This window comes from Thrips palmi, unplaced genomic scaffold (genome assembly GCF_012932325.1).
Source record: "Thrips palmi isolate BJ-2018 unplaced genomic scaffold, TpBJ-2018v1 HiC_scaffold_11, whole genome shotgun sequence".
Lineage (NCBI taxonomy): Eukaryota > Metazoa > Arthropoda > Insecta > Thysanoptera > Thripidae > Thrips > Thrips palmi.
In genome coordinates, this window is record NW_023144622.1 from 2,441,346 (window position 1) to 2,452,774 (window position 11,429).

The 11,429-nt window shown below is 58.3% G+C and overlaps 1 protein-coding gene across 1 annotated transcript in view; it reads left to right on the forward strand.

The window, feature by feature from the left end:
* LOC117639674 (neuroligin-1) overlaps positions 1-11,429 on the forward strand; it is a 90,389-nt gene that overhangs the window by 58,896 nt on the left and 20,064 nt on the right. The window contains exon 3 of the mRNA XM_034375549.1: positions 10,381-10,569. Coding sequence (XP_034231440.1) covers positions 10,381-10,569 — 189 coding nt within the window. The remainder of the gene's footprint in view (positions 1-10,380; positions 10,570-11,429) is intronic.

Here is an 11,429-nt window from a genome sequence, read left to right on the forward strand (position 1 = left end):
ATGCGTGTCTCCCGCATTCCGCCCTCGCCAACACTCTCACACACTCACCCTCTCCCACGACTTCCTCTCTCTCTCTCTCTCTCTCTCTCTCTCTCTGCCCCCCTCCCCCTCCCACTCTGCCGCCAGCAAGCGCACAGCATGTGTGCCGTGGCGCCGCGTTTGACAGGCGAAATTTCAAATATTTGTTTCCGCGTGAGGCTTCCCCCCCCTTTCCCCCCCTTTCCCTTTCCCCTCCACTGGCAATCTCATCAGTGGGAAACATTTTATCGGGATTGCGCGGCGGCCGCGGCTGGGGTCGTTAATGCTAGTGCCGTGAGCGTGTGTGTGTGTGTGTCAGAGTGTCCGCCCATGTGTGTGTGTGTTAACCTAATATTGCAGTTGCATATGTCCGCTGTGGCGATAATCCTATTGGCTGGCCTAACTCTGCTCTTTCCGATGTATAGACCTACCCCTCCCCCTTTTCTCTCTTACGACCGACGTTTCACCGTCTCGCATCGCGCCTTTTTTTTTCGGGAATCCTGAATCCCGACCGAATACCCCCCGCACGGTCCGGGCACGTCACTTAGCTTGGGAAGCCTTGGAGGTGGCAGGTCCGTGCCTCTGCCTCCTCCAGCCCCACCCCGCCCCGCCCCGCTCCAGTCCCGACAAGGCCCAGGCCTAAGCCAGCCAGTGCGGTCTCACGGGATTGAATTATATACGCGGCCGTCTTCGAGTTATTATCAGCGGAATTCTCGAGCCGCCCCCCCCCCCCCCCCCCCCTCCCCCTCTTCCGACCAGGAGTCCCGGAGTCCTGGAGTGCGTGCCACCAGTTCCGGTTCCCATCCTAATGAGGCCCTAATTGGTCGAATGTCCGGAAAAGAAATTAATTAAATTCAGTAAACATTCCACTCACAATCTGTATTTCCCGAGCGGGCTGCTGCGGAGTGGAGCGGAGCAGCAAAGCAGCCGGGCAGCAAAGCCAGACGCAGAAGGAGAGGGCACGCGGTGGAGCTAAGCACACACACACACACACGCGCGCGCGCGCACACACACACACACACACACACACACACAGAAAGAGAGAGAGACCGCACACAGACACGCGCACAGACGCGGCGTGGGAGGGCTTTCATGGCCAATCAGGTGTGCATATAGCCACCGCAGCGGGTTGGCACCTGCTCCCTTTATTCCACAAGCACCTCCCGTCCCTGCATATCTCTCTCTCTCGCTCTCGCCCCTCTAGCTCCTCCCTTACGTTTTCACGTTTCAAATTACCCTGCCGTCCGTACCATCTACGTGCCCTCGTGTTACCCTGCAGGCTGCCACCCTCCCCCCCTTCGTCCCCCTTTTTACCCCTCGGTTTACCCCCAGGTTACCCCCCACTTAGGTGCAGCCTGGCTGCCCCCACAGTGTCCCCAGCCCTTGCTGTCTGAAGGCACGATGATCCTTTCGCGTTGATGGTGATGGTTTAGTTTGTATACCTGCCTGCCAATTTTGATTTTCGAATAAAACTGCAACACTACACTGTTTGCTGTCCCATCAGGCAACGCACCTCCCACGGCGCTCTCATCCGGTTTCTTTTTCCTGTGCGCTGTGCGTGTGACTGTGTGTGTGTGTGTGTGTGCGTGCGTCTGTGTCGGTGTGTGTGTGTGCCTGTGTGTGTGTGCGTGTTTTCAGCTGAATCTCGCACGTCGTCGTCCCGCTCATCTGCTTCCTCCTTCAATCTGCGCCCCCTCCACACCCCCTCTTCTTATCCCCCCCCTCCCCGTCTCCCCCCCCCCTTTTCCGCCCCCAGCCACGTTTCGCCCTGGAACGACGCTCTCATAAATTCGCGGGAAACGTCGCCCCCGCGTCCTCTTCCTGGCTGGAGCTGGAGCTCCCTGCGCTGCTGGAAGACGGGGGGCTGGCGGGGGGCAGTGTACTTTTGGGAAACTGCCATATTACAATTGCAAACAATAAGACGCCGCCCGATGCCGAGCCGTAGGTCGCCTCTCGTACGACGCGGGGGAGGGGGACCTTGACGGGGATGGAGCCCCCGGCCCAAGCGGCAGTAGGAAACAGCCCCTTCGCAGCGGAGCGATCTAAACACACCGTCACAGGGGGAGACAGAGAGAGAGAGAGAGAGGAGAGGGAATGAGAGAGAGATAAGGGGGAGAGGGGTAAGGATCTACCCAATTGGCGCTAATAATATAAGCGCAGACAGTAATTGCTGCCCCGACTCATCTCTCTCACTCTCTCTCTCTCTCTCTCTCCTCTCTCTCTCTCTCTCTCTCTCTCTCTCTCTCTCTCTCTCTCTCTCTACACACACACACACACACACACACACACACCATCCCCGATTCTAATCCATGCACATTCGTTGTTGTGACGTGCTCCGTCCGAAGGTGGCCGAGTGGGAGGGCAGCAGTGCCGCGGTCACAGTTGCAGGCCGAAGGCTGAGTGGCGCTCTCAGCGGCTTGTCGCTTTGAGAGAGCGCAGCGCCCAGCCACAGCCGAAGGGGCCGACGGCTGTTTGTGTCTTTGTCAGGCGGTCCGCCCGCGCAGCCAGGCAGGCAGCAGCCAGGCAGGCAGGCAGCCAGGCAGCCAGCCAGCCAGCAGCCATCCCACGGCCCTTCCGCCCGGACTCTGATGATGTCCTTTGAAGTTTGCATTGAGTCGCCTCCGTCTTCCACATCGAAAAGAATGACATCCGACAGGACGTCTCCCCCCCCCCTTTCCCCCTCCCCCTTCCTCCTCCACCTGCCCCGGGGGCGATTCCCTCGGGAACTCTCAAAGGCAGAGCGGCCTCGCCTTGACCGCGGGGCGGGGCGGGGCGGGGCTGACCGCCGAGGGATGCGGATAACGTCGAGATCAGCTCAAGGAAAATTGAATTTGGCGGTCGGTATTTGAACCCGGGCGCCCGCTGATCCCACAACCACGCAGCTCACTACATGCCGTTCGTTCATTATGCAACTGTGCCGTGCGTGCCTGCGTATGTGTGTGTATTTGTGTGTGTGTGTGTGTGTGTGTGTGTGTGTGTGTGTGCGCGCGTGCGTGCGTGTCATTGGACTCCTTGGAAGTCATTAGTGGAGGTGGGGCGTATTATGCATTAACTCAGGGCACTTTGTGGAGGAGGGAGAGACAAGCTGATGTGTGTGTGTGTGTGTGCGAGAGAGAGAGAGAGAGAGAGAGAGAAGCAGACAGAGAGAGCCGCGCACCTGTTGGATGCGTTATTGGCGTGGGATTGATCATTTGCTTGCCGTCCTGCTCGCACACTATTACGAGGCCAGTAGGCGGCTGGCTGTACCATGCCCTGCCATGCCAGGGCGAAGGGGAGTGACGCTCCCCAGGGGAAAGGACAGAGTGATGGGGGGGGGGATTCATTCGTTGGGGGAAATAGGCGAGCCGCCGAGTGGAAGAACCAGTAAAGCCCGTTTGCATGTGACGGGCTAATTTCGAATGTTTTGCAGCGGACCAGATGCGTTTCCTCTCTCTCTCTGTGTGTGTGTGTGTGTGTGTAGCATGACCGCGGATGGGATTCCAGTTAAGTGGGGGGATGCACTCGGCCTGTGTTTCGACATGTTTTCCCTTCTCCGTCACACACACAATACTGAAAAAAAAAACAACAACTAATCTTCTCTCTCTCGCTCTCTTTCACACACACACACTACTCTCACAGCCTGATGCAGCCAGCACCCAAGCGAGCAAGAAAGCAATCAGGGTACCGCCACTCTCTCTCTCACACATACGCTGCACCGTGACCATACAAATGGCTATTAGGCCATGTTTTAACCAGAGCGATCGGGGTGGCCAGCCAGGCAGGCAGGCAGGCAGGCCGCGTGCAAAAGAAAGGGTGAGGCGAAGGGTGCGCGAAGGGAGTCTGCTCTTCGGCCGGTCGGTCCGAGGTTCGGTCCGAGGTTCGGTCGGCCCGTCCTGCGGGCCCTACACCGTAACGACAGCTGCGGCGGCCCTCTTTATACTTTCCAGCGCAGCGGCAGCACAGCCCTTTGTTTTTGTAAACTTAAAAGCCTCGATCGTACTTTCCTTTTTTTTCGCCCCTTTTTTTTCTCTTTCGCCAGCGGCAATTGGAGCGCGTTTGCGGCATGATGGGCCGTTAGTCGGGGTAAAGGTCCCATCAAGGGCGACATGGCGTCCAATTGGGGCAGCGGAGACACTGGAAAAAGGGAAAGCAACGCAGCGGGCAAATGGTGGAAAAGCCGGACGTGAAAAGTGTTATAATCCGGCGTGCAGTCGACGCTAGACGTGTGCGCCGACCCTAATTTGATCGGCGGCGGCGCTTGGCCAATTTAAGGCCGGCGGCGGCGGCGTAATCGGCGTATTCGGCGTGAAAGAAATTTTGATTTTACCAACAATGGGTCTCAAATTTGTGAATCACATGTTAAAAATGATAGAAGTGCTAAAGTAGAGGAAGTTTTTAAAAAAATATACGTTAAATACGTAAAAGACCTTTTACTTTCTTGGTGTTAGTTTTTCGGCATTTTAGAACTACGTCGCCAAAGCGGAGAGAGGGGAGGGGAAGGGAAGGCGAATACAGGGTGGCTCATTTTTGTCAGAAAAACGCGTTTAGCTCAAGGAAACTTCAGGTTTTTGAGGTATTTTTGATCTAAGACCTTCAGCACCAAAAGTTTCATTCGCGCCGATTACGCCGACCGTATGGACCGGCGGCGGCGGCGCGGCTGCCTTCGACGGCGGCGGCGTCGTGACCGGTCAGCGCACATCTCTAGTCGACGCTGCGGCCCGGAGCGCGGAGGGTCCCGGGGGCGTCGGCGGTCCCGAGGGCCCTTCCCATTCAGGGTCGAGGCGGCGGTCATTACCACGCTGATGGCGACCAGCATGTCTCTCTCGCTTTCGTGGGTGGCGGCGCGGGGGTGCGAGAGAGACAGAGCGCTGCTGCTCGGGATGGCCGGCCCGGGCTTGCCCAGGCTCGCCCAGCCCGGCGACAGAGACAAAAGTGGCGTTGTTATTTTGACGAGCACGCGGCAGGCCGCGTCGAGGCCGTGGCCCAGGCCGTGCGGAGTGCGGTGGGCTGGCCCGGCGGGCTGCGGGGCCTGCCAGAGCCTGCGATCGGGTGGGTAAGGCGGCCGAGCGCTACCCGGCCGGCCCGGCACTCTTTGACTTGCTCACCCGGCCACAGCCGCCCCTACCCAGACCCAGACCCACCCGCTGTTGAGGTGACCGGGTAACGCGCTACCCACCACGGGTGCACAGACCCAGCGTGCCGACGACGGCTCGACCCGAGCCCAGCGCGGCCCGCAGCCGTCGCCGGCGAGGCAGGCGGCAGTCAGCGAGCCGCCAGTCGACACACTGTCTCTCTCGCACTCGTTGGCTGCTTATGGGAGTGAGAGAGCGAGATGCCACTCGCCTGACGCCCGTCAGTCGCTTGGCGCGGCTGTGGTTGGTTTTGCCTCGCCGTCGGCGCTGTGGCTCGTCGATCGGGGGCTGGTCGCCGCCGCTGGCCGCTACGTGTGAGTGTGTGTGTGTTTCAGTCTAGGTCCGCCGGAGGGAACGCGCCCCAAGGGTGAAACCCGCGGGGAAGGTCCCCCCGGGCCCCGGCGGCCGACCGCGGGGCCCCGGAGGGGGGGGGGTCCGGGCGGGGCGGCCCGCCCTTCCCATTCGGGCGGGGGGGTAAACGGAGGGCACCACTGCTGCTCCGCATCGGGGGCCCGGGGGGGGGTGCGCGGCGTGCGCGGGGGTGGCCGGCCCGGCGCCGGCTCGCCCGCCGGCGACGGAGTGGGTTTTTGGCCGGCCGGGCCAGCCCCGCGACCGTGCGGCCGTGGCCCAGGCCGGGGCCGGCGGGGAGCGGTGGCTCCCGGGCGGGCTGCGGGGCCTGCAGTGCCGTGGTCAGTAAGTAATTGAGCGTCACGTTCGGCCTGTCCCGGCCTCGGCCCGCGCGGCAGCCACAGTGGGGAAGACCGGTGGAGGCGGCCAAAATCCCGGACGCGTTTTGAGCTCCGAGTCGCTGAACAGGACTCGAACCGAACGTGTGACCCCACCAATGGATTGCTCTCCGAACGAGGAATCCTTTGGTGGGGTCGCACTTTCGGTACGAGTCCTATGTAGCCACTCTAGAGTCTGCTTCGAGCCCTATTTAGCGACCCTGGAGCTCAAAACGCGTGAAGCATTTTGGCCGCCTCCGCCGGCCGTCTGGCCCACTGTGGGCGCGGCGCTCGGCACGGCGGCGGTGATCCTTGGCGGCCGAGGCCAAGCACGGTCTTCGCTTTGACGGCGGCCCCGGAGGTGGACGTGGACGTGCGGTTGATTTTTCTTCCCGCTTTCCCAGCCGAGCGACACAGAAGAGCGGCGTTTCGCCCCATGCCCCTCCCGCCCTCATGAGGAGCCCCATGAGTGCGAGAGAGACAGAGCGACGACTCTCAGTGTGCTTTGCTCGCGTGTCGGTTGGGAACCTCGCGGGATTAGGGCCGGCCGCTTCGTTCCACGTTATTCCCCGCATAAATTCCCCCACATTGTCAAACGCGAGGCTGCGATGCCGCGATGCTGCGATCCTGTCGATAGGTGGCGCGAAATTTGAAAATGGCTTTGCGCGCCGCGGCGCTATATCCGGTTCCATCCCCGCGGTCACTATGTCATTGCAGAATGAATTACTGGCCACCTCGCGCCGTCCCGCCCCGCCCCGCCTCGCCCCGCCCCCACCCCGCCCTACCCCACCCCACCCCGCCCCGCCCCGCCGCTCAGCCCCCGTGATTTATGTCTCGTCATATCATATCCGGTCAGGGGGACCACCCGTAAGCGACGACGTCGGGCTACTCACCCCACCACCAAATACTTTTCTGTCTCTCTCGCACCCGCTCGCACCTCTACGGATGCGCCACGAGTGCGCGAGAGAGAGAGAGAGAGAGAGAGAGAAGAGAGAGAGAGAGAGAGAGAGAGAGAGACGCAGAGCGTCGAAACAGCTAGACTGCTCGCTTGCCTCTCGTCAAATGTAACCCCTGTATCAATAATAACATCGTCGCGAACAGAGGCAGCAACAACAACAATAACATGGACAACAACAACAGGGGCTGTGTGCCCGCAAATAAATGAAAGCCACGGCTCTCTCCTTTCACCCCCCGGAGGCCGGCTCAAGATTCCAGGAAGTGGGAGTGGGATGGAAAAGGATGCGCATTGTTGTTGTTCGGAAACGCTGCGTTTCTTCTCCCTCTACGTGTGTGTGTGTGTGTGGGGGGGGGCTTCCAGGACAGAGGCACGCCCTCGTCTATTGCCACGGAAGCTTATTCCTATTTGTGAGCACTGGGTTATGGGTTCGATCGGTTCGATTTGCCAGGGCCCTCATATTGCTTTCTCGCTGGCCGGAACGTGGTCTCATCCGCCACCGTGTACAGTCTGTACAGCACGGAAAAAAATGGATTTGCTAGCCCAGCTAAAAATTAGCCGAGGCAGCTAATGTATTGGCTGGTATGGCGCCACCGGAGATTTTAGGTGGCACAGCCAAACTACAGCTGCACTAGCTATTTTGTTAGGTGTTACAACTTTTGAATATTGGCATACGCTGCATGCATATTAGTTGAGGCAACTAATATTTTTGCCTTCCTTCGGTGAAAATCAGCTGTTTGGACTAACATGGGCCAAAAGTCGCCCCAAAAAACGTTCAGGAAAGGGGATGCGAACTCCAGTCTCGCAGTTTCAGAGACGGGGACGGTACCACCGCGCCACCACGTCATTAGGAGAATAGCGGCACCAGCCACGCATTTAGCACTTTGCGACGGGCAACGTTCGTTCCCTCGCGCTGTTGAGACTATGAAGAAAATGCCCCTGGTCACATTGCTAGATGTCATCGCAGCGCCGTGGTACCGTCCTCATCTCGTAAAACAAAGGACAAGGGTTCGCGTCCTCTTTGCCTAACTTTTTGTGCGCATTTGGCCCATGTTAGCCACGCTGACCCATTTATTGGTGGTGGGCCAAATTTCACCGAAGGAAGGAAAATATTAGTTGCCCCCAAAAATGCGCTGCGTATGCCTATTCAGAAGTTATACACCAACAAAATAGCTATTCCCAGCTACATTTGGGGGCCCATTTTAAATGGGGCGATCCGGCCAATTTCCCGGGCCCTCAAAATTTTTTGCTGGGGCTGGCCAAACCCCCATTTTTTCCCCGTAAGTACACTGTACCACTACACATTGCGGATCGTGATGGCCAGCAGACTGATTCCGAGAGTCGTTTTCGTCGCTCTGTCTCTCTCGCACCTTTACGGGTCTCTCTAGAGTGCGAGAGAGACAGAGCGAGGAAAACCCCCCCCGGGGATCAGTCTTCATGGTTCGAGTTGTTGTCTCTCAGCGTGGCGGTTAAATGGCCGGGAAGACACGCGTCGGACGTCAATCGAGTTATGGACCTCGTCGCTACTCCACGCGCGAGGCACCGGGACACTCAAAGCAGACGCCCTCCGGCGATACCCCTGCACGCTGAAGTATAACTCTAAACGCTGGCCGTGCATTGAAGCATGGAGTATCCACGGCGTTGTTGCTGTCGAAATACTCCTCCTGAAAAGCCAGTAATCCACCACACCACGCGTGGTGGGGTATTGACAATTTCGTTTGTTTTACCCTTGCCAATAATTAACGCTTGCCAGGAAATGCCTTAATCTGGCGATACCCCGCGCCACCCGCCGCTCCGCGCTCCGTTCCGCCTTTTTAGCGCGGGGGTATCGCCGTCTTTGCGCCGCGACTTTGACAGTTTGACGTCAGAAGCAGCGCCTTGATTGGCTGCAGACTGATGCCGAGAGTCGTTGTCGTCGCTCTGTCTCTGCCGCGCCTCTACAGGACGCCCCGTGAGTGCGAGAGAGACAGAGCGACGAAAACGACTCTCAGTGTGCTGGCAGCGCAAAGCAGCGCGAAGCGACACCTCAAAGGGAAGCGCCACTTTGCGGCTGTGGCTTCGTTTGGGGTTCGTTTAGAAGTACTCACAGTGAACGAGCGCCAGATTAGTGAGGGAGAGAGGGGGGGCAATTAGAGAGAGAACTCGCTGCTCTGATTGGTCCAGTAGACGCGGAGAAAGGGGGAGGGGTGCCTCGATGACGTGTCACTCTGACTGGAAATGTGGCCAGTTACTGTACGCATCGGGGCGTGGCGGGGCGGGGCGGGGCGGGGTGGGAGCGTTCCACCGCATCACGCAACCGAGAGACTTTGGCTTTGGCTCCAGACCGCGTTTCTCCGACAACATTCCGTTTCTCCGAGAGCGCGCTTATTTTTCATAATTTGTCAACATTTTTAAGGACGCTGCATTGCTCTTCAACTGCATTGTCGATGAAAAGCAATCTGAGCTGATGGTAAAAACGGTTCCTGGTTTTTCTAGGAACCCTATGACAAAGAGAGAGGTGATTTCCAGGGAGTTCCTGGAAAAAACAGGAACCGCTTTTACCGTGCACCGCCACTCACCACTGCCAAAGACCAAAGAACGTGAAGGGCTGTTGTCGGTGCTCTTGTGCTCTTTCACGTGTGTATGTCGGGGGATGTGGACTCACTCGGTCCGGCCGACCGCGGACCAACCCGCAGAGGGAAATTGTTCGATTCTCGGAACGCATATTCGCGGAGCCCGAAGCGGAGCGCCGGACGCGAAACACAGCGCGCTAGCCACCGAGTTGGAATGTGGGTCAAAGGGGACTCCTGCTGCTGTGACTCTCTCAGACTCCCATGGTTGTTACTCCTCTCACAGTCTCCTTTGCAGTGCCTCCTCTCACAGTCTCCTTTGCAGTGCCCCCTCTCACAGACTCCTTATTGCAGTGACCTCTCTCACAGACTCCTATTGCAGAGACCCCTCTCACAGACTCCTATTGCAGAGACCCCTCTCACAGACTCCTATTGCAGTGACCCCTCTCACAGACTCCTATTGCAGAGACCCCTCTCACAGACTCCTATTGCAGAGACCCCTCTCACAGACTCCTATTGCAGAGACCCCTCTCACAGACTCCTATTGCAGAGACCCCTCTCACAGACTCCTATTGCAGAGACCCCTCTCACAGACTCCTATTGCAGAGACCCCTCTCACAGACTCCTATTGCAGAGACCCCTCTCACAGACTCCTATTGCAGAGACCCCTCTCACAGACTCCTATTGCAGAGACCCCTCTAACAGACTCCTATTGCAGAGACCCCTCTCACAGACTCCTATTGCAGAGACTCCTCTCACAGACTCCTATTGCAGAGACCCCTCTCACAGACTCCTATTGCAGAGACCCCTCTCACAGACTCCTATTGCAGAGACCCCTCTCACAGACTCCTATTGCAGAGACCCCTCTCACAGACTCCTATTGCAGAGACCCCTCTCACAGACTCCTATTGCAGAGCCCCCTCTCACAGACTCCTATTGCAGTGACTCCTCTCACGGACTCACAGGTCCTTGTTGCAAAGTGACTTGCTGCCTTTCACAGACTCCTCCCCTTCTGCTTGCAGGCTTCCTCAAGACTGGCGCCAAAAGCTCGGCGCAGGGCAACTTCGGCCTGATGGACCTGGTGGCGGCCCTGCACTGGCTGCGCGAGAACCTGCCCGCGTTCGGCGGCGACCCGCAGCGAGTCACTCTCATGGGCCACGGCACGGGGGCGGCGCTGGCCAACGTGGTGGCGGTGTCGCCCGTCGCAAAGGGTAAGTGCACTGTAAAATAAAATAAAAATTATAACAAAACTTGTAAAGACGTACACTTTCCAAATCGCTCTTGCTACCATTGCAGGAGTGAGTGTGTTGGCAGTAAACGCGGCTCGACGCGGGTTCAATGTTCGAAGTTCGAATCCCACCGGCTGCCTTTCTTATTTTCCGCACTTACATTGTTGCTTCCCCCTCCCCTGCGCGTTTCGGCCGCACCACGCGACCGAACCTATATTTCTTATTTATGGCTGGCGATGCGCGTTGCCTTGGCGTTGCCTCTCCGTCACACACCCCCTTGTGTCGGGTGCCAAGCGCAGCAGTCTCCCCCCTCCCCCTTTTCCCCGGAGACGAGAGCCGAGCCAGCGCGAGCCGGGCGAAGGCGAAGCTAGGCGGGACGAAGAAGGCCCTGAAGGCGAGGCACGCTGGCCAAAGTCATTAGTGTTTTTGCCGTTTCGGTTTCGGCCGAGAGTTGAACGGCAAAGTGGTACGATTCCTGCTGCTGCCGCATCGCACAGGGTCGGCCGTGGGGCGGGGCGGGGCGTGGTGGGGCGGCGCGCAGCTGGGGCGTCTTAACCAAAGACTGTGTGTGTGCTGAGCCACGGCCACGCCACGCGGCGCGCTGGCTGGGCCAACACACGGGTCACTGCACCCCCAAGCCGACACGCCGCCGCCCTTTTTGACCTAGACTGTTTTCGAAACTTAAATTTTCATCATCAGTGCATTATCCCGCTAACATTATCCCCGTGCTCTATAAAAAAAATCTTTGCGCACTCTATGAAAAACCTTTGCGCGCTCTTTGAAAAAACTGCACATTCTATAAAAAATATCTACGCATTCTATGAAAAATATCTACACACTCT